Source organism: Malania oleifera, chromosome 9 (assembly GCF_029873635.1).
Source record: "Malania oleifera isolate guangnan ecotype guangnan chromosome 9, ASM2987363v1, whole genome shotgun sequence".
In the NCBI taxonomy this organism is placed as follows: domain Eukaryota; kingdom Viridiplantae; phylum Streptophyta; class Magnoliopsida; order Santalales; family Ximeniaceae; genus Malania; species Malania oleifera.
In genome coordinates this window covers 94219562-94242773 of record NC_080425.1, presented here as the reverse complement: position 1 = coordinate 94242773, position 23212 = coordinate 94219562, and the positions used below count along the sequence as shown (strand labels likewise).

The following is a 23212-nucleotide window of genomic DNA, read 5'->3' as shown; positions in this document are numbered from 1 at the left end:
AAATTCACTAAAAATACACTCAGAACTTTTTACCCTTTTCTCTTGAACATGATTTTAATTTAATAAATGTTTTGTTATTATTATTATTATTAATACTTGCTCAAACCACTTTTTTTTCTTATTTTTTTAAAGTGATTTTTCTAAAGGTTTTAGTAAAATAATGCAGTACACATTATTGTGCGCTAAAAGAAGTTAGACTTTTAAGAATAATTTGAATTTATCATATGAGATATTTTTTATAAATTATAAGACTTATTAGAATGATGTGGTATCCTGACATCTAATATCAAAATTATTTTATAAGTATAATTATGTGAAATTTTATATGGAAGAACGCTGATGAAGAAGTCAGTAATTATATGGGAGAGAATGTCGCAATTTCACAAAGTGTATTCGAGTTGAATTAGCTCGACTGCATATAACATTATACTCTCAACTTTGACTATAAATTTTTTAAAAACTTAAGCTGGATTCAGTCATAAATTAATATAAAATAATATAATGTATGAACGCGGCGGTGGAGCGCTAACCGCTAGTAAGTTCTTGTTAAATTCTCGCAATTCTCTTCTCCCATTGGTCAGGAATTAATGACTCTTACAGCCACGCGCTCTCCCTTGCTTTCTCTTTGCAGTAACTGCCACGTGCTCTTGGAAACCATACCCGCCAAAAAAGCCTTTCAGTCTGCTGGGACCCACACAAGCGAAAACCATCCGCTGCACCTATTCAACGCGCTCATCCGCGCGTGCACCCAGTGCTTCGCCCCCAGCCACATTCCTGTAATCTATCTGCTCTCTCCACCACCACCAACCCCTTCCAGCCACCACGCTCCCCTCTCTCTCACTCTCTCTCCCTCTTAAAATGGAAGAGAGAGAGAGAGGGGGGGAGGGGGAGGGGGAGAGGGAGAGAGAGGACGAGGAGAGAGAAAACCAGTTCAGAGCTTCAATGGTGATCACTGCCTGCTCAAACCTAGCCACACGCGCTCTCTCTCCACCACCGCTAAATCTCCATCACTCTTCTCTCTACAGCTTCGCCCTAATCCCCTGCCGTCACCTGTCCTTCGCCCCCGCGCGCTCTCCTCATCCTAGCTTCACTTCCTCATCCGCCCGCTCCCGTCGGTCTTCCGCCACCGCGGCAGCTGCCGCCGCCGGCGACGGCGGTGGAGGAGGCGGAGCTCGAGGAGGCAGCGGTGGTGGCAGTGGCGGCGGAGACGAAGATGCCGGTGACAGGAACAAGGAAGAGGCGGTTCTGGCCCTGGCGGAGATCGGAAGGTCTCTGGACAGCCTCCCGAAGGATCTGGCGGCGGCGATCGAGGCCGGGAGGGTGCCGGGATTGATCGTGCGGCGGTACTTTGAGCTGGAGAAGTCCGCGATTTTCCGATGGTTGCTAAGGTTCGGAGGGTTTAAGGAGCGGTTGCTTGCGGACGATTTGTTCTTGGCGAAAGTCGCCATGGAGTGTGGTGTTGGCATCTTCACCAAGGTGTGTGCTCATACGCGAATGTGTGATTTAAGTGCTATTTATTTACTCAATACTTAATACCAGTCATTTTATTTATTTATGTATTTTTTTAGAAATTCATTAATTTTTTTATATTTTAATTAATTAATTAATTAACTATTTTTATAATTCTTGTTTTTGGCTTTTGATTAAAGGTCCAACACGGGCTTAAGCTATAGGACAAGAGGTAGCTCATCTTAACCATTCCTGCAAATAAAAATATATCTCTTTTACCTGACAAGTGTGAATTATTCTAAGTTGTGGGGCAAAAGGTTATCATCGAATTCTTCAGAGATATGAGGTCCTGGAGTGATATTTTCACAAGATATCTTTATTCCCAAAAAATCAATTTCATTTTGTTCTGAGGATGTCTCAGAGATAAAAGAGACCTTATCAACAAGTAACGATGGTGGCTGGTCTAGCGGTATTGCAGAAGATTTAAGTTTTTGGTTTGGATAGAGGGAAATGGGTTTAGAAGAGGGAGGTTTAGTCAGGAAAGGTGGCATCAAAGATGTATATTCTGGCCTTTTATGGATGTGGGAATGTTTTCTGAAGATTTCTGCAGTTGACTTGAAGTGCTTGGAGTAGTCTGGTAAATAGGATGATGGAGATGGTGGAGATGGACATGAGGGAGCTTTGGTTATCTGGATCATGAAGATGGGCATATAATTCCTGAAGGGGAAAAATCATTGCATGAACCTACAAAACAGAAACACACCAAATATACCTTATTCTTGAATTCAAGAACTCTTGGAAAGGATGAGTTGTTCATTTCAACAGTAAAATGCTTTGTCCTGACATAGAAATCAAATTTCTAAATTCCATATCTTACGGCAAGAATCTCCTTGAAGATCAAATCGTATGATAATGTTTTTGTGATTATTTGAATTCACCACTGGCATGTCCACAGTATGTCCTTTTCTTGTCCTTTCTTCAAGTAAAATTGCTCCCCAGAAATGATCATTGGCATCTCTCTGTAAGATAAAATTCCCTGATGATGGAATAGTCAAGGGCGGTGGATTTTCTGCAGCCTTTTTGAGATATTGGACAGCCTTCTTTTGATCTGGGCCCCAAGGTGGAGGATTTTTCTTTAATAGCTTTGACAGAGCACTGGTGTAATGACTTTCGTGTGGAATAAAATCTCTGATATAATTGATAATTCCGAGAAATTGTTGGGTCTGTTTTACTGAAAGGTTATCATCGGGAAAATGCAATAATTCTTCCGAGATATGAGGTCCTGGAGTGATATTTCCATGAGATATCTTTATTCCTAGAAAATCAATTTCATTTTGTCCAATAGTGCTTTTCTTTTCTGAGAGTATGATCCCATATTGTGCAGCAATCTGCTGGAACTGTTGGAGAAGATGGTAGTGTTCTTCTTGGGTTTTGGAAAATAATAAGACATCATCAATGTAGATTAAGGCATTGTGAAGGATTGGATTAAAGATTCTTGTCATTGCCTTTTGGAATAAGGAAGGGGCTGTTTTTAGTCCGAAGGGCAAAACAGTCCATTGGAACTGTTCATTTGGGATGCAAAAGGCAATCTTGTACCTATCATCTGGATGAATTCCAGGTTGCCAAAATGCTCCTTTAAGATCAAACTTTGAAAATATCTTTGCTTTAGCAAGATGGATATATAGTGTTCTGGCTTTTGGAATAGGAAATTTATCGTCCCTAATGAAGGCATTGAGGGGTTTGTAGTCAATGACTAATCTTTTCTTTCCTCTGATTCTTTCCGATCTTTTTTCAATGTAAAATGCTTGGCATGCCCAAGGTGAACTAGTAGGTTCAATAAGTCCCTGTTTCAACAAAGAATGACATTCTTCCATTGCCATCTTAAGATCCGAAGGAGTCATCCCCAGGTGAGAAGCTTTGGTTGGACTGACATCTTCATTTAACTTGAAGGGAATTTTGACAAAGAAATTTGGATTTCTCTAGAGAGGGTGATCATGAAGAAATTGGTCATGACTTTTAGCACACAATCTTAACAAATGTTCTTGGATGGATTGGAAGTTTAGAGGGGCTTGAGAGAGAGAATAGATTTTGGTCAGAGGAGTGAAGGGTTTAAACTCTCTTTTGCATTTGATTCCTATAGGAAGAATCCTCAGGGATTTGGAAAGACAATAGACATCCCATCCTAAAAGAACATCTTTATGAGGAAGGGACCTTCCAATAACATGAGTTCATATAATGCAATTGGGAAGAAGTTTAATCCCTATTTTCTTTTTAGAGACCAAAGTGGTAGTGAAGATTTGATTATTTGCGGCCCTAAAAAACTAAGTATGTGATGACCAACAATCTGAAGGGAGGACGTTGGGATCAATCATGGTTTTATGAGAACCAGTATCAATGTATGCAACAACAGTTATAGGTTTATCGTATTTTTTAGGAAGAAGCTGGATTTGAACATGAGGACTTATCTGAGACTGTTCTAAAGAGAAGAGCTGCTGAACATTGAATATTTCCTTAGAATCTGAGTGGTAAGCTGAATAAGAATCTTCTAATTCATCTTCCAAGTCAGTAATGACAAGGATTGTTTCTGTATCCATTTCTTCTTGTTCTAAGAGAATTGATTCAATATCAGCTTCTACTTCATCAGTCTGTAACTGTTGGGCCAGTTTTGCGGATTTAGCATGATTAGCAGGGCATTGCTTTGCATAATGACCTTTCTTCTTACAAATAAAGCACCAAGGGGTTTCGCAGTGTCCCCATTTGGATTTCTTTTGAAGAATCTGAATTTCTTTTGTCTGCCAAATCCAAGAATTTTCTTGAAACGTCTCTTCTTCTTTGGTCCACATGTGCAATCTTTTTCTTTGCATTTAATCTGGAGATGAGGTTTCTTACACTGCTTGGTAAACTTATGATTTTGTTTCAGCATTTTTGAGAAAAGCTGATGAGTATCACATAATTTCTCTAGAGAAGATAGTGCCATCTGATGAATTTCTCCAATAGAAATATCTCTAAGTGGGCGTCTGAGAGAAGAGATCTTTCTTTGGAGTTTAGGTTGGATATCCTTTGGCAAAGAATTAATGTACACTTGTTTGAGATTTTCATCATTGAAACCACCAAGGAGATAATACCGTTTAGACATTCTTTGGTAATGAAAATCAAGATCGTTTCTTTTTAACGAACAACACCTCATTTCAAATTATTCTTGTCTTACTTCATTTGCATGAACATCAGGATCTCCAATGAATTCTCTATAAAGAGTGCCTAGGGCATGAGAAGGAGTCTGTGATTTAATGAACTGAAGCTGCCTGTATTCTCCAAGGCTTTGGAATGAATCCCTTAATGATCTTGTGAATCTCGATACAAGCTCAACAAGTACTGCTTCCAGATTATTGCCTTGTTTAGATAGTTAGAGATCTATCTAAGCACCAAATTCTCCAATTTTGTCTCTCCATCTGATTGGAGAGGAGCCCTCAAAAGAGAACCAGAGACCATTCGTGGGTTTTAGCGGAGCAGTTTCTTTTGTTGTAGTATCAGGTTCCATAGGTTCTTCCACAATGGGAGTAATGGTGTCGGATCTCTCATCTGACCCCTGTGCCCTGGATGATGTGGGATTAGTAGGAGTTGCCATAAGCATCTGAGTGAGATATGTGATTTCCTGGTCTGAGGAGGACAGAGTTTCAGTGGAAACATCACTATTATCATCATCAGAGGATGCCTCAGAGATAAAAGAGACCTTATCAACAAGTAACAATGGTGGCTGGTTTGGCGGTATTGCGGAAGATTTAAGTTTTTGGATAGAGGGAAATGGGTTTAGAAGAGGGAGGTTTAGTTAGGAAAGGTGGCATTGAAGATGTAGATTCTGGCCGTTCATGGATGTGGAAATGTTTTCTGAAGATTTCTGCAGTTGACTTGAAGTGCTTGGAGTAGTCTGGTAAATAGGATGATGGAGATGGTGGAGATGGAGATGAGAAGAAAGAATATGAGGGTGTATACGGGGAAGCTTTAGGGATGTGGGTAGGTGGAGGAGATTGGTGGAAGTCTTGTTTCCATTTGAGCCAATTGTCCTTTGAGCTTCTGATTTCTGCCTCTTTAACATTAAATTCTGATCCATAATAACCTGAGCTGATAAAGTGTCGTAGCTGTGCATCAAGGAAATCAATTTTTCTTTTCAAATTTGAGTACATAACATCAAGTCTGGAATTGATGTTTCCGAGGCGTTGGTCTATCTATGGACCATGAGAGATGAGCTTGTCCACTTTATGATCTATGGCACAGAGAGTTGCAATCTGGGATCTGGCGTTCTGTGTCTGCCAGTTAAGAACTTGTTCAGCTTGTGAAGGTAACTTCTTGGATCCATTTGGTTGAACTTCAGTAGGTTGGACAAATGGCCTAGAGTGAACGTTTGACTCTAGGTGTGATCTTAGTTCAAGTGGTGGAAAATATTTGTCGTAGGAAGAAGCCATGAAGCAAGGAACAGGCTGTGGATTGAAATGTGCCATCTTGGAATTAGCTTGATATTTGGGACATGGAGTTTGATAGTGTTTCATAGGTAGGCTGGAATTTGAAACAAATTCTTGTTCTGGTAGAAGCAGACCTTCTTCTCTAAGAATTTCAAGAGCTCTTTCATATATCCATAGTGGCTTAGATTTTAGAGATGGACAATGAAGTCCTATCCATGGGCTGTCTGGGTCATCAGGCCTTTTATGAATTTGAGGAGGTCTGCACGAGCTCCGTTTCTTACACTTGTGCAAGAATTCATTGCAGTCACAATTTGAGTCACACATAGAAGAGTCTATGTTCGAGATAAAGTGTCCTTTAATTTTGTTAGTGTAAATGGGTGTTCCATCAGCTTTTACCCTGCTTATAGGACTTTCGTCTTCAAAGGTGACTGCCTTTATCATCAAAGATTGGAAGACAGGAGGAGGGCTTGCTGAAGCGGTTTCCGTTGGCTTGAAGATTGTTTTAACAATCCCATCAGAGAGCCTTTCGAACTTAGAATCTGAAAGATGGACTGGTGCTGCCTGTTGATGAAACTGTTCATACTTGGTGATCCATTCCAGGGGAATAAGCTTTTTCAATTCTTCTTTGGGAATTTATCTCGGGATCTGAAGAATGGTTGGCACGTCTTCTTCCCGTTCAGCAGTGATCAACATAGTATCTTCGGCTTGACTTGGTAGAGCGAGATCAATAGCATGATCTTGAAGTCTATATATCAACTTGGTGATGAAAGGTAGCCATATATGCAGAGGCAACCTGTGGAGCTCCTGTGATCTGTAGCTGGGCCTTCATACAATTCCTCAGATTTTTATCTCTTAGAGGAATATTGAAATTTGGAAAGAAGGTGAGGCAAACGCTACCAACTTGAGGAGTGGTGAGAGAAGTCCCAATAGCAGCATGCTCATACTGGGTATAAGTGCTATTGAGAAGAGTAATCCTGACTGTTACAGGAAGTCCTTTATGACAATGAAGAGTAAGAAGGAGTCAAATTGCCCCAAAATGAAGGTGAGTATATCCTTCCTTGATCCATTGGTTGATCAGGTCTGATCAAGCTCAGGATCGACGTGTTGCTCCTTAGCAGAAGCTGGAATAAGGCACTTGTCAAGAGCGGTGGTTTGGACGTATTCTTTGACATGGGGTCTGTTATGAGATATGAGGATAGTACGGACTTGTCTCGTGAGAGATTTCTTTCTCCTAAAAATATTATAAAGATTTACAAGAGGAAGAGATGTTTCCTGAATTTGGGCTGAGTCAGGAATATAGGAATATTGAACAAGGTTGGTGATTTTGGAAGATGTGGTTTTCTTAACGGAAGGGGAGAGGGAGATGGAAGAAGAAAGTCTTGCTGGGGTGATTTTAGAGCTTTGTGCAAAAGATTCCATGTTTGTAGATTTCCTTATTTACTATTTGTACCTCGTTCTTTTGTAATCACCTCCATGATCTTAACTTCCTGGACTCTAGGTAAGAACTTGGCTCTGCATAACATAATTGAGTTATATAAATGGTTATAGATTAATTATGACTCTGTTATACAATATTTATGTATTAGTTGTATATTTTTTAAAATTTAATATATATTTTTATGACGGGATTCGGGAACCTTGGATGACTCGGGCCGTATCCCTTGCTTCTTACCAAATTCAAAGTGAACTGACCATACCCATCATGGCCAGTGTTGAATAATCCAGGAACATTCGGGTAAGAAATGAAACCAAGGATCTTGAGTAGAAATATTTTGTAGAATGGGACCTCATACACACTAATAAAAGTGAATGCAAGAAGAGGAAATTTCTGTTTTTGTATGTGTAGAATAGAATTAATGGACAGTGAAAAGGTTGGAGGAGTTGATGTACTAAAAGAAAGAAGTTATACAAAATATTAAAGCAGAGGGAGTAGCTGTATGAGAGTATGATATCAACTGAGGAAATAGTTAGCATTTATTTAAACATTTTAAATTCTTGTATTTAAAATTTTATTCTATTATCCAAGTATCCCAGGACTTCTATTGATTTTTTGATGCAGAAAGATGCACTAAAAAATATGAAGGACCTATTTTCTTTTTTTGTATATATATATATATATATATATATATATATATGGAGACAGATATTTAGATAATTGAACAACAGGCAGTGCACAGGGTGTTGGTGGTCATGCTGCAATTAATGGAAGTAGATTCACTGTAATATGCCAAATATATATATATATATATATGGAGACAGATATTTAGATAATTGAACAACAGGCAGTGCATAGGGTGTTGGTGGTCACGCTGCAATTAATGGAAATAGATTCACTGTAATCTGCCAAATAACATATTTAATTCTTGATCGAGATTATTCAATAGAACTAAAATATTAATCAAGATGCATATCAGTAGATGTAATTTTGGAAATTCATTTAAATATCTATCAAAATACTAGTATATTTTTTGTTTGGTGGTTAGTTTTATGTATTGTAATTGAGCCCCCTCATTGTTTTGGTTAGTGCTGTTAAAATCCTACATAGACTATTTTCCTTATTTAGATTCTCTCATGATCATACTTTATTTGGTGAAAGCATTGGTTCTTTGGATATTAGTATTCAGACATGCATCTGATAAAGCTGGTTCCCTGCATGGTTTTTGATTCTCTGCATTGTGAACTGTTGAATTTATGTTCCATTTTTATCCCCCATTTCAATTGCATCCAACTTTCTCCAACATTTTTCTATTTCAATTATTTGGCAAAATTTCTCAGTTATCCATTGGGTTTAACAGAATTTTCATCCAAATTTATGACTGAAAAAAGAGGTTATGATTTCATGTTTGAGAATTATCCTTAATTTTTTTCCCTTTTCCCTCCCCTTTTCCAGGTTTACAGACATAATTTCTGAGTAAATTAAATTTAATTTCTGACTAAATAATTTCTGATTTGCAGAACTTCAATGTTCTAATGATTTTTTCAAGGCGTTTCAAAGTCTTAATTCTTATATGTAGAATTGAATTCAAGATTTGGCTGCATATTTTTATTTTCATTGCTTAAATACTTCATATATTTTTTTTAGTTATTATTTGATAAAGTTGGTGCTTTCGTATACTGTTTGCATTCCAGACTGCTGCAGAGTTGGAAAGACGGAGGGAAAACTTTACCAAGGAGCTGGATTTTGTCTTTGCTGATGTGGTATGGCTGTTTCTTTTTTATATGTTTACCTGCATATTTTGTGTATGTTGGATTTGATATTGACATGGGGAGGCCTTTTTTTTTTGTTTTTTGTTTTTTGTGGAGATAGAGTAATTTATTTGGGCTTTATGTTGAGCAGCTTGAGCCTGAAAACAATCAAAAGCCATCATCCATATGGCATTATGTATGATTGAAAGAATCCCAGATGAATTTCTAAATAATGACACCACTGAGTTTGAGAAATTGAGTTTAAAAGGATAGTTTTCTTCAACATAAAGCAACAGTACTTCAGGCAGAAAAAATCACTATCAAGCCTTTTCACAAAGGCAGTGGGGCTTGCAGTTTTCCTTTGGGGCCATTGTGGATAGGTGATTGGGGCAAGTTTTGGAGAGTGGGCTCTGATATTGTACATCAAAGCATTTTGTTTTGTTTTTTTTTTGATTTTTTTTCACTCTTTGGTGGGGGGGTGGGGGGGAGGGGGGCCCGGGGGGGGGGGGGGGGTTAGGTGAGTCTATTATTTTTTTTAAGACCATTAAATTGTGGAAATTTGGATTGGAAGTTTCAGAACCTTTTTTTTTTTTAAAACTCATTGTTGGCATAAGCATATTCCCCAAATCCCCTTTTATTTCCGCTGTTTTCACACATGATTGGATTTTTAAATAAGAAGTCCTTCTTATTGTCATCATGAGATGGAGTTGTTGACAAGGTATTCCAATGGCTTCCAAAACATGAGAGGGTTCAATATTGGGTATAGGACGACCCAAAAAGTAAAGGTCCGTTGCCCACAACTTATGATATTATTATTAGAAGGGGGAAGAACTCTTGGAAGCTTACCTTGATTTTTTTAAAAGCTTACTTAATGTTTTTTTCCTTCTTTTTTATTTTTTTGCAGTCTAGGATTTCCTTTAGCTAATTTTTCACTTTGAAGCTTGTATTCCCTGGAGGAGTCTACTCAGAAAACAATCAAAAGCTATTTTAATATTCATGGACATGCAACTGGGTTTTATACACTTTTGTATGTTGATATAAATTTTAACCAGGTGCAGCTGTGCAGATGACGTGTTTACTTAGTAATGCATCTTTTACTCCTTCCCACCCTCACATTTGTGCTTCTTAGCACTGTGATTTTGTAATTTAAAAAAGTTATCACTGTATGTTTCTTTTCCAGTCATTATAAATATCAATTTTATAAGATGGTACAGAGACTGCCCTAGATGCTTGAACCATGATCATAAATGTGGTGCACATATTTTGGACTAGAATATTTTGTTCATGCTCCACCTTCCCACTTCTTAAAATTGCTATATTGGTAATTTGGCGAATTGAAGTTGAAGTTCATACTCATTCATTGTTTATGATGGTAATATCTTATTACTTCAATCATTGCTTGGCATAGCTTTCTAATTGAGTTTATTCCCTAGGTGATGGCCATAATTGCAGATTTCATGCTTGTTTGGCTACCTGCCCCTACTGTTTCTCTTCGACCACCTCTTGCAATTAGTGCCGGACCTCTGGCAAAATTCTTCTATGGCTGCCCTGAAAATGCTTTTCAGGTTATTATCAATATTTAGATCATTGCGATATGGATTGCATATATTGTACTAGTCAATTGTTTCGCTTTTATGTCCTATCTGCAGGTAGCTTTAGCAGGAACTTCGTACTCATTTTTACAAAGAATAGGTGCTATAGTGGTATGATTTCATATTATTCTAAATATTTATAAATTGGAACAGTATTTTTGGCAGCAAATTATATTTTTCTTACAGTATTAAATTCTGGTCTGCAGCGTAATGGGGCCAAGCTGTTTGCAGTTGGGACGGGTGCATCTCTGGTATGCCGAGTTCTTGAAATTTTAAATTCCTCCTTTAGCCTTACTATTCTGTGTTTTTTACAGTGTCGCCATCATCAATATATGTGGAATGTTATTTTCTTTTCCTTTTTTACAGAACTTGGTGCAATCTGCTTGTTTTCTGGCACAACCTACTTATTTTTAAATAGCAGGGTTTTGTTGGTTCTCTCCATGCATATATCTTTTTATGGTGGATATTTAATTTTGCTGGACTTTGTACTGTGTTACATTCGCCTGTATCTATTTTTACTTCTTATGTTAAAGGCCTGACTGCTAAAGGATTCTTATGTGAATTACTGCATATTTCATAGATGCTAGTTTTCAATTAGCTTAGTTTTTTTAATGTTTGAAAATTGGCAGCTTAAGGCACTGAAAGGTTCTAATTACCTATCCCCATAGATAGATCTGTAATTATTATCAGGAACACAAAGTGAATCTGGCTCTAGCTCTCATTCTTCGTGGCTTTACATGAATGATTACCAATGATAAGATTAGACTGGACTCATGAAGGATCAGCGGAGGTGTTGAGCTTGATATTGAAACCATTCTTTCAAAATTTACGTAATTTCTTTTCTGGAGTTGGTGCATTGATATTTTTGCTCTTTGTCCCTTCAAATTTTTAATGCGGAAAGATATGCTGTGTTGAAATGGTTATGCTTTTCAAAAGGAATTCTTAATTATCAATATTTCCAACAGTTACGTAACTTATATGCATTTCAGTCTCAACCTATGATAAGTTGAGGATTACCTGGGAAAAAATGAAATTCTGTATAACAATATGCCCAATTAATATAATTGTGAAAACCATTGGCAAATTTTGGGCGAATAGGGAAACTTTTGAGTAACTGAAGTTGAAATTTTACAAAAAAATTATATTCAAGGGAAAGAGTAAAAGCCAATAGGATATGGACCATAACCATTCTTTTGATATTCTTATAAAGCACATCAACCCACATGAAATGATGCAACTACTTTAATATGTCTTGGTAAAAAAATTATTTTTTTGTAAGGAGAAGCTATTAGTATGACGATAGGAAGATGTACTCATGCCCAATTTTTTGATATAGAACAATTTACAAGTGTACGACTAATTATAGAACTTTCTGAGAAACCTGAGAACAAGAAAAAGCCTTTGTCCCAATTATTTGGGGTTGGTTTCCTTTTTCTTCATTTAACTTGAGTTGACATTTTCCCTTGTGTATAACATTTTTCTTTGTTTAAACTTTAAACTGCCTTAAGGCTCTCAACACATTGGTCTGCCTTTGTGTCGGCAATTGTCTCAACTTCAGTTAAGTCACTCTTTCGTTCTTATGCATCCATTGACATTCGCTGGCTGTGTCTGATCTATTCTAACTGCTTTTCCCTCCTGTCATCAGTTGATTCTACTCCTAAACTCTCATGCATGCAGTCTTTTTTTGATCTACCTTTTCTCATACCATGATCAATTCATCCGAATTCTCATTTCAGACACACTTATTTACTTAAGTATTTTTCCTTAATTTCCATATATTCTTATAGCTTAAACTTTTAGGTAAAATGGTATTCTAACATGGTATCAGAGTACTGGTTACCAGGAGGTCTTGGGTTCTAATCTTGTCGCCTGTGTTTATTCTGTGGTGTTATTTAATTATTCTCTCCACATGCTGTCGGGCTGCACGTGCGGGGAAGTGTTAAAGCTTGATATACATTGTTGGGCCACAACCTAATAGCTTAAGCTTTTAGGTAAAGTGGTAATCTAACATTATCTATACAACATTATTTGTCCTGTATTCTTATTAAAATTTTCCTTTCAACTTGATAGTATTTTATGTTCACATAATATTCTTGAAGCACTTGTCCATTTTAATGACCTTGTCTTTATCCTTTGTTAGTGCTGTCCTCAACTCCCAAAGAACAATGAATGAATTTCTCAATAATCATAAGGGGATCAAATTAGTCCCTTAATGGTAAAATATTTAGTTTAATAACACATAGTATGACAGGGGGGTAGCTCTGATACCAATTGTTAAAATTGGTGTATTCCCAAGAGGAGAGATGGGGGGGGGGGGGGGGGGGATGAAATGGGTATTAAAATTTTTTCCTAGGTTTGGTCCAAATTAGCAACAGTAATACACAACCTAGGGTCTGTCTAAATAATCATAAACCCAATCAACATATGTACAACATATAATGAATCAAGCATACAACATACATGTGCTGAAAATAAAAGTGCGGAAAATAAATTGCGGAAATATAAAGTGCACACACATATGTTATCGGGGTTCGGCCAATACTACCTACGTCCCTGCCTCAGCTTGCAAGCCTGAGAATTACCACTAATGCTCACTTAATAGGTGGAGCAGCACCGGTTACAACCAGGTCAAATTATCAGGGCTGACCTCAACTTTTATACACTCTCCTTATGGGGTGGAGAAGGTTTTACCGATCCTTACGGGCTAGATCAACACCCCCCTCATGCCACGCCTGGAATACAACAATGAATATAAATTTGTGTACAATTCAAATGCGTCTCAACTAAGCAAATATGTACCGATACGCACAAGCAATAACCAATGCACTTCCAGATGATAGGAAATATAAGCTCAGAGAAGATATGTGAAACTACTCTCAATATTATGTCAATATGCAATCAATGTGTGAGAGTGTGCTAGTAAAGTTTCTTTGAAACAATCTATATAAATATATCAATCACTAATAATGTTTCAAAGATTTCAAGTGTATAATCAAATATCTCAAAATGATTTTCAAAAGTTTAAGCACAAGAAATATTTGCAAACCAAGCTTGTCAAAAGTATTTTATGCAAAACACAAGACAAGCTTAAGAGTCTTGCAATAAAAGTGCAAAGACTCACAAGCTAATAAGTTGCCCCACAAAACGAATTTATAGATTAAATCTATGGGGAAAAACTTTTGGCTCAACTCTCTTTAAAAATCAACAATCAATCACAAAAAAGAGAGTCTAAGCTAGTGGGAATAATGTAGGATAACTCAAAGCACTCTCACCAAACTTGTTTTATCAAAGGAATAGCAATGGGTGGAGTTTATAGGCTATTATGCTCAAGGAATTTTAGAGAGAAATTTTTTAAAATCTAATCTTTAATTTCTCTCTTAATTTTTGTAAATGAAGACATATATATAGCCTTCAATGAAAAAGTAACCGTTGGGACATAAGGGGAATAATTAAAATTGTTTTAAACTGTTTTACCCTTAATTAACCCAAGTTACTGCAGTTAAAAATTGAGCAACCCGAGAATTTCGGTCGCCAGGACCCTAAGGTCGGTCGCTCGAACACTCACAGAATGAAAAGTGCATTTTACACATTCGGGTGCCTGGTGAAAGGTTCGGTTGGCTGGTCTTCGAGGCAATTTTCCAAACTGCTCGAGGTTCGGCCGCCTGAAAAATTGTTCAGTTTGCTGAACTTAAGGATTCGGTTGCCAGGAGTAAAAATGAACTTAAAGTTCGAGCGTCTGGGGAAGGTGGAAAAGTCAATATTATATGTTCGGTCGACCGAGGACACTTAGTTCATTTTGGTTCGGTCGCCTGACCTAAGTCAATTTTTTTGACTTTTCAACCATTCGGTCGACTGAGGCGTTTTCAACGCACATGGTTCGGTCGCCCGAAGCCCTTTCAAACTTAAGATTTTAGGTCATGTTTTTGAGCAAAAGTTATGTGCAGGGACTTAGGGTCTATTGAAGGTCTAGACTTTTTAATTAAGCCTAAAAACTTGGCGTCGGTTGACCGAAGTCTTGTCTAAGGTCATTTGATTAATCTACGGCTTGTCTACAACGTTACTGAGCTTACAGTCCTATCATGCATGTAGTGCATTAATTATTACAGGTCTTGGATTATTATTACAGACCCGAATGATAAAAAATACAACTTAAAATAAACAAAGGTTTCATGCTCTGCTCCTCGGCAATTCCATGGATTGCACCGAATGATGTGCGCATTTAAGTACTTTTCGGCTTCCTTTTCTCATTTGTCATTCGTGCTTAGAAAAGTAAACCTGTTCATACACTTAGCAAACAGATGAGATACTGTGGTTTGTCATAATCAAAACAGGAGACAGACTCAAAAAGTCAGCAGTGCTGTCCTCAACTCCCAAAGAACAGTGAATTAATTTCTCAGTAATCATAAGGGGATTAAATTAGTCCCTTAATGGTAAAATATTTAGTTTAATAACACATAGTATGGCAGGAAGGCCTTATAAGGCTGTCTCCTGATGTATCTGTGATGTTTTATGCTGGTGGTGGAGCACAAATTGGTCCATGGCATGGTTGTTGTGTAAAAATCTTTTTGTTGGGTGTCCTAGCAATTTGGAGGATTTTTTGTTGATTGATTTTAGAGGATTTGGGAGGTGTAAAATGCGAGGATAATATGGTGGTGTTCAGTTTTTCCTGTCTTGTGGGGGCTTTGGCTGGGGGGCTTTGGCTGGAGGGGAATGCTCTTATTTTCCAAGATCAGGTTTCATTCGCTTATTTGATTTTGGATCAGTCTGTACTTTTTGCTTCAATATGGGTATTTTCATCAGGATGCTTTGGGAATGGGAATTTTAGATATTCGGAGAGAATGTTGATGTTGGTTAGCTTTGTTAGTTTGATTTGAGCCTTTTCTTTCCTGATTTGTTTTGGTTTTCATTTTCTCTGTTTGCTTTAGTTTGGATGATTTCTGGTCCTCCTTGCACATTTTTCTTTTCTTAATATAGATTCTTTTTCAATCCCAAAAAACCCCGTTTTAGGATCAATATTTCCATGATTATATGCATCTAAAATCTCAAAATTTTCCTGCTTGCCGTCTTTTATAATATCATCCAGCCACTTTATTTGGATTCTATTTTAATAGTAATTTTTTTTTTATTTGTTCAAAAGCTTGCTTCTTGTTTATCTGTTGTGACTTGTCATCTTAAGTTTGATTCCCAATTGAAAGAATGTTCAAACCAAGAAATTTTTCAGTGAACAAGGCAAAGCATTTGTTAGTTTTGTGGACCCAGCAACTAGAGGCTCCCAAGCCTAACTTTCTTTGAGCATACGTGCTTATGTGCATTTTTCTACCCACTTCTAACTTTGATGGGAACTGTTAGGTTATGCTTCTCTTTTTCTATTGCACTTGAATTGTTAATGTCAAATTACACCTGTCAGGTGGACCTACTGTGGTGGCCTACATTTTTCAGTTTTGTTGTTCTATTAAGCAATACAAGATGAAGATGAAGCTGTCATATCAAAGTTTCACTTGGCATGTTGTTGGTTTGCAATTGGTAGATAACAATGTTTTCCTTTGGTGGCTCAGGATTGATAGCTTTTTTCCCATTTATTTCTTTTAACAGGTTGGTACTGGGTTAACAGATGCATTGATTAATGCACGAAAGGCTGTTGATAAATCGTTTGCAGTTGAAGCTGAAGATGTGCCCATACTATCTACTAGTATTGCCTATGGTGTCTATATGGCAGTTTCTAGCAACCTCAGGTATGAATGCTACGTATTGTCAGTATTGTGGGTTTACTTGACCTTCTTGCTACCTTAGGTATGTTACTTTTATCATTTAACTAAGTCATAGGTTGTATTTACCTTCCAGAATCTAGAAACTCTCTATTGTCACTGTTAGATTTCCATTTTTCCTAAAGGCTTAAGCTGTTAGGTTGTGGGCCAACAATGTATATCAAGCTTTAACACTCTCACTCATCTGCTGCACAATTGCACATGGAGGGATAAACAATGAATAATGCGCAAATGGGGAACACTGTAATTTTTATTTTTTAACTTAAAAATAAACATGGGCAACGTGATTAGGACCCAGGGCCTCCCGGCAACCGTGGATCCAGTATCACGCCAAATTACCACTTTACCTAACAGCTTTAGCTGTTAGGTTTTGGGCCAACAATGTATATTAAGTCTTCACAGTTTCCATGATATCCAAAAGCCATTTGGATAGGGATATTATTATCATGGCTTGGCTTATTTTGAGTAGGAGAACACAATCTCAAAGAGTTATTTGTACATGCAACATTAGTTTGGTACATGTTCCTGCCAAAAGACCATCTGCAGCTTGTCAGGAGTTAGGACTGGACCATACCTTCTTCTATGATGTTAACAATGTTCATTGCTCCTTGGGTATAGGAAGCAATTGATGCTAATTTTTCCAGGCATGCTTCTGGTATCCGTGCCAATCAGCTATTGCTGGAGTTGCCTCTAGATCCGAGTCTCCATGAAGATAGCTGCAGACTAATAATTTTCAATCTCAATCTAAATTATCTGTGGCTTTTGTTCTAGAGGGGAAGCATGATGTAATAAAGGCTAATTGAGTTTTTCTGATTTGCACATTCATGGGGTGTTTTCGTGTAGCTCCGCTTGTGATACACTTAATGTCCTAATCTTTTCACACATAGCCGGTCGCAAGCCTGAGTAAAGGAGGAGGGTTGTGTTAGGTAGCTAATAGCCAGCGTAAAACTTGTCAAATCACTATGATGTGAATCCTTATAGATTATTTGCTGGGGTGTTCCCTACGAGCGATGTGTTTCCTTATACCGCCTGGGTATAGTGAAAAGTGGATGAGGGTGGGTTAGGTCATTGCCTTGAAGCGACACATCGTGTAGGCGCCCGGGTACGGTGTCAAATATGTGAGGGTTCCCACATCATTCTAGACGTGGGCGGGTAAAGAAGTTAGTTTAGGAGAATAGGATTAGATTAGTAACTTGGAATATTGAGACACTTACGGGTAAAAATATGGAAATTATGGACACTATGATTTGAAGAAAGATCAATTTAATTTGCCTTCAAGAAACTAAGTGGGTGAGGAAGAAAGGTAGAGAAATTGATAAATCAGGATTTTAACTTTGGTACACTGGAATAGAAAAACATAAGAATGAGGTAGGAATTATTATAGATAAAAACTTAAAAGATAGTGTTATAGATGTTAAAAGGGTAGGGGATAAAATTATAAAAAATTAAGATGGTCTTAAGCCAAGAGATAATAAATATCATTAGTGCCTATGCTTCTCAAGTAGGGTCAGAAAACCTTAAGAGACAATTTCGGGAAGATATGGATCGTATTATACAAGATATATCAGGAACTGAGAAAATATGAATTATTCATAGGAGCAGATCTGAATGGACATATTGGAAGAGATAATAAAGTTTATGAGAGGATACATGGATGATATGGGTATGGAGACAAAAATGAATATGGGGAGATGATTTTAGACTTTGCTATGTCATATGATTTTATTACAATGAATACATGAATACTTTCTTTAAGAATACAAAAGAACACTTAATAACCTTCAAAAATGGAGAAAATAAAAGTCAAATAGAATTTTTCTTAACTATGAAGCTAGATTGTTTATCGTGTAAGGATTGTAAGGTTGTCCCAGGTGAAAACTTAACCACATAACATAGAGTTTTAGTGTTAGATATATGTATTAAAAAATGGAAGAGATAGGATAAAATAAACCAGTGTAAGAGAACTAGATGGTGAAACTTACAGGGAGAAATATAATTAAATTTAAAGATAAAATGATCAAAGATGGTGATTGAACTATAGAGGACGGTGTAGACGTCACTCTTTGGAGTAGGATGTTAGGGATTTAGGAACAACAATCATACACAAACAAAAATAAACACGCAAAATAAGAACACCAAATTTAACGTGGTTCAGTCTAATCTGACCTACGTCCACAGAGTACATTGACTTTCACTATAACTTGGGAGAAAATACAAGAGAAGGAAACACCACTCAACTCAACCCTTTTCTCACACCTTTCTCTCTCTCACCTTCAACACAATTACTCTCACACTTACTCTCATCACATTCGCGCACACATTTCTCATTATATAGTTGAATGAGATGCATAGTAAAGGAAGGTATTTTAATGGGATTCAAATGGTATGGATTAGCACATCGACATTCTCACTCCAGCACATCAAAGCTGGCTCCTCCGCAGCTCATCCTCATCCATTGCTCATCCTCATCAAGGCTCATCAAGTCTCATTTATACTCTCTGTTTCCATTTTAGCTTAACAATCTCCCACTTGGAGACAGAGACACCATCTCAACCAGTATATAGATAAATGATGTGCTCAAATTTTCTTCAAGCATGAAGACCAACTGAAGTTGAGCCCAACTTTAGCTTATCTGTAGTCACCACCTTTGTCAACATATCTACTGGATTCCTGCTACCTTGGATTTTTTCAAGTGTCAACACTCCACCCTCTAACAGAGATCTGACGAAGTGATAACGTAGTCCAATGTGTTTGATTCTAGAATGAAATGTAGAGTTCTTTGCCAGATGTATCGCAGTCTTGACTGTCGCTGTGTAAAACATTTCTCTCTTGCTTTATTCTGAGTTCTGTCAACAAACCTTGAAGCCAAATCATCTCTTTACTGGCTTCTGTCACTGCTACGTACTCAGCTTCTATAGTGGATAGGACATCAATCTTCTGTATCTGTGACATCTAACTAACAGCTGTTGTGCTAACAATGAACACATATCCAATGGTACTTTTGCGGTGATCAATTTTACCAGCAAAATCGGCATCAACATACCCTTTAATTTTCAAATTTCCTTTGCCGAAACATAGACACTTATCAATAGTGCCTTGTAGATACCTCAAGATCCACTTCACCACTTCCCATTGATTCTTGCCTGGATTTGACATGTACCAGCTCACAGCTCCCATTGCTTGGCCAATGTCTAGTCTGGTACTAACCATGACGTACATGAGACTTCCAATGACCATAAGGTACGTTAGCCATGAAGTTCTTCTCTTCATCTTTCTGGAGAGCTTGATCCTTGTAGAGGCGGAAGTGACCGATCGATGGTGTATTTACCGATTTGACACTGCTCATGTTGAATCTCTGTAAAACACGGCTAATATACTTCGAATGAGATAACTGTAACGTTCCTTATTGCTTATCTCTGGAGATTCGCATCCCAAGTACCTGCTTTGTTGAACCCAAGTCTTTCATGTCAAATTCCTATAACAATTGCTACTTTAATTTCTTGATCTCTTCTATATCTGGTATTGCGACTAACATGTCATCGACATATAGCAATAGAATGATATAGCTAGACTGATATCTCTTGAAGTAGCAATAGTGGTCGGCATTACACTTTTGAAAATCTTTCCTGCACATAAAGCTGTTGAATTTTCGATACCATTGTCTGGGAGCTTGTTTGAGACCATACAAGCTCTTCTTCAATTTGCACACAAAATCCTCTTTACCTTTTACTGAAAATCCTTCTGATTGTTGCATGTAAATCTCCTCATCAAGATCACCGTGAAGAAATGCCGTCTTCACATCCAATTGCTCGAGATGTAGGCCCTCCGAGGCAACAATGCTCAAGATTGATCTAATGGTTGTTAGCTTCACAACTGGTGCAAAGCTGTTAGTGTAGTCAATTTCTTTCTTCTCTTCGAAGCCTTTGACTACCAACCGGGCTTTGTACCTCTTGGAGCCATCATGCTCCTCTTTGATCCTATACACCCACTTGTTGTGAAGAGCCTTCTTACCTTTGGGCAAGTTAGCTAGTTCCTATGTTTTGTTGTAGGTGAGGGACTTCATCTTGTCCTTCATTGTAAGCTCTCACTTGCTCGAATCTCCCGCCTGACATGTTTCATCAGAGCATTTAGGTTCTCCTCCATTTGTAAGAAGTAAATAATTCATATACCTCTTATTTGGTACATGGAGCCGAGAAGATCTCCTAAACTTGGGAGCTGGAGTAGGAGGTGGTGGTGTGACGATTTGCTGTTGTGTCTCCTCCGCCTAAGGATTCTCGGTGTTTCGCTGTCATGTCTCGATTCCTTCTAGGACATCATCCAAGTCTACATAGGTTGTTTCATTTTAAGCTGGTTCCGTGGGCTTTGTTGTGTGTCTGCCCTTGTACATTACCTTTTCATTGAAGATCACGTCTCTGCTTCTGATCACCTTTTTGTTTTTATCGTTCCAAATGCGATACCCATACTCATCTTTACCGTAATCAACGAAGGTGCATTTTTGGGACTTTGGATCAAGCTTGTTTCTGACATGATCACTGATATGCAACACAACCAAAAACTTTCTTTTGTAAAAGTCTCACATTTTTTCCCACTCCATACTTCTTCTGGTAGACTGTGGTCCAATGGTACTGATGGACTCTTGTTAATCAAGTATGCTGCTGTTTTGACTGCTTCTGCCCATAACTGCTTTGGTAAGCCTGACTGCATACACATGTTTTTGGTTCTTTCAGTCAACGATTGGTTTATCCACTCGGCTACGCCGTTGTGCTGGGACGTACCTAACATAGTTCTTTCCATCTCGATACCATGCTCATAACATAATTTCTTGAACCTGGTGTCTTCATACTCACCACCGTTTTCGGTTCTCAGCTTCTTGATTTTTAAATCAGTTTCACTTTCAACAATTGCTTTTCAAATCTTAAAAGCATCAAAGACATCAGATTTATATTTCAGAAAGTAAGCCCATACCTTCCGAGAATGATTGTCAATAAATGTCACGAAGTAATTCCTTCCACCTGTAGATGAGACGGTTGTCGGCCCCCATACATCTGAATGGATTAGTTCAAGTCTCTCCTTCTTTGGGGTACTGGAGTATGTCTGGAAACTAATCCTCTTCTGTTTCCTGAGTATGCAATTCTTACACATGTATTTCTACTGACCGTAGATCACTCAACTTTTCCTTTGAGTGTATCACCCTGAGTCCCTTCTCACTTATGTGGTCGAGTCGTTGATGCCAAATGTTGCCATTGTCATTTCTTGTAGCAACTGAAATAGACATACTGACATTAGAGGTTACATAAAGTGTTTCACTTTTCTTACCTCGTGCAATCGTTAGTGCACCCTTTGAAATCTTCCATTCATCGACAATGAATGTTGTGGTGTATCCCTCATCTGTCAATTGTCCAACTGATATCAAGTTCTTTCTCAAATCTGGAATATATTTGACATCCTTCAGCTTTTATTCGGACCCGTTCATCTTGATCTTCACAATTCCCTTGCCGGATATGCCATAAGGTTGATCATTGCCAAGGTATACCTTATCGAAGTCACTTTGTGTATACTCTTCTAGGCAATCTCTACTACAAGTGGCGTGAAATGAGGCTCCAGAGTCTAAGACCCAAAACTCCTTCTTGCTCTCCAAAGAGCATATCAACATATTACCTTTTTTCTAAAGTGATATTTATTTTTGTTTTCGCCTCATATTCTTTCCTTGGACCTTTGCATTGATTTCTATAATACCCAGTCTTTCCACAGTTCCAGCACTCAATGTTCTTTGTGCCCTGGAAACCTTTGGGATTTTTGGATCTGGACCGCCTGGACCTAGGTTTGCTACGATTGTTTGATCATCCATGCCAATTTCCTTTCCATGAATCTCTCCCTCGACTTTCCACGTCCAAGGCTGGACTTGAAGTGGAAACACTATTTGACTGCATCTTTATCTCTTTCGTCAAAATCATGCTAACGACCTCGTCATACTTTAGTTTTGATTGTCTTGCGGAGCTACTGATCGCAGTAACGATACCTTTCCAACTCTTAGGTAATTGACTAAGAATCAGTAAGGCACTAATTTCACTGTCAAACGTGATTTCAACTGATGCGAATTGATCCGACAGCTTGTTGAAATTGTTCAGATGTATGCTAAAACTTTCACCTGTGGACATGTTCATGATAAATAACTTTTTCATTAAGTGTACCTTATTGGCAGCTGATGGCTGCTTGTACATGTTGGAAAGTGCATCCATAAGAGACTTGGTGGTTGTCATGTGCTTGATATTGAAGGCAATAAAGTTTGTTAGCGTCATCCTGATAACTCCGAGAGCTTTCCGATCAAGCAAGTCCCACTCACCCTTCTTCATGGATTCTGACTTTTCCTTCAATGGTAAGTACAACTTCTTACCAAACAAGTAGTCCTCAATCTGCATCTTCTAGAAACCGAAATTAGTGTCGTCTCTTTTTGTTCGATATCTCGATTCGCCTATCTAGAGATGGAATAAGCTCAAACGGACAGCATGGTTGGATTCGGAATGGCCGAAAACCTTAGAAATGGTTCAACTCGTTCGAAAAACAGACATGAAATGACTTCGAAAAACTTGGTCAAACTTTCTGGTCAAATCGGTCAACTTTCCATTAAACTTAATGGAATATCCTCCCTTTTTAATGGAATATTCTGTTACAGTTACTGACGCCGTTTGCTAACGTTGTTACTGACGCCATTAGCTGACGCCGTTTGTTGACGTGGCACGGTGGGTCCCAACTGCTCACGTGG

At 38.0% G+C, this 23212-nt stretch overlaps 1 protein-coding gene across 3 annotated transcripts in view; it reads left to right on the top strand.

The window, feature by feature from the left end:
- The first annotated feature begins 383 nt into the window (after nt 1-383).
- The window catches only part of LOC131164395 (protein RETICULATA-RELATED 4, chloroplastic-like), a 28388-nt gene continuing 5559 nt past the window's right edge, over nt 384-23212 (top strand). For all 3 annotated transcript variants that reach the window (XM_058121538.1, XM_058121539.1, XM_058121540.1), the window contains exons 1-6: nt 384-1476; nt 9036-9104; nt 10526-10657; nt 10742-10795; nt 10891-10935; nt 16277-16416. In XM_058121538.1, coding sequence (XP_057977521.1) covers nt 859-1476; nt 9036-9104; nt 10526-10657; nt 10742-10795; nt 10891-10935; nt 16277-16416 — 1058 coding nt within the window. In that variant the 5' untranslated portion in view covers nt 384-858. The remainder of the gene's footprint in view (nt 1477-9035; nt 9105-10525; nt 10658-10741; nt 10796-10890; nt 10936-16276; nt 16417-23212) is intronic.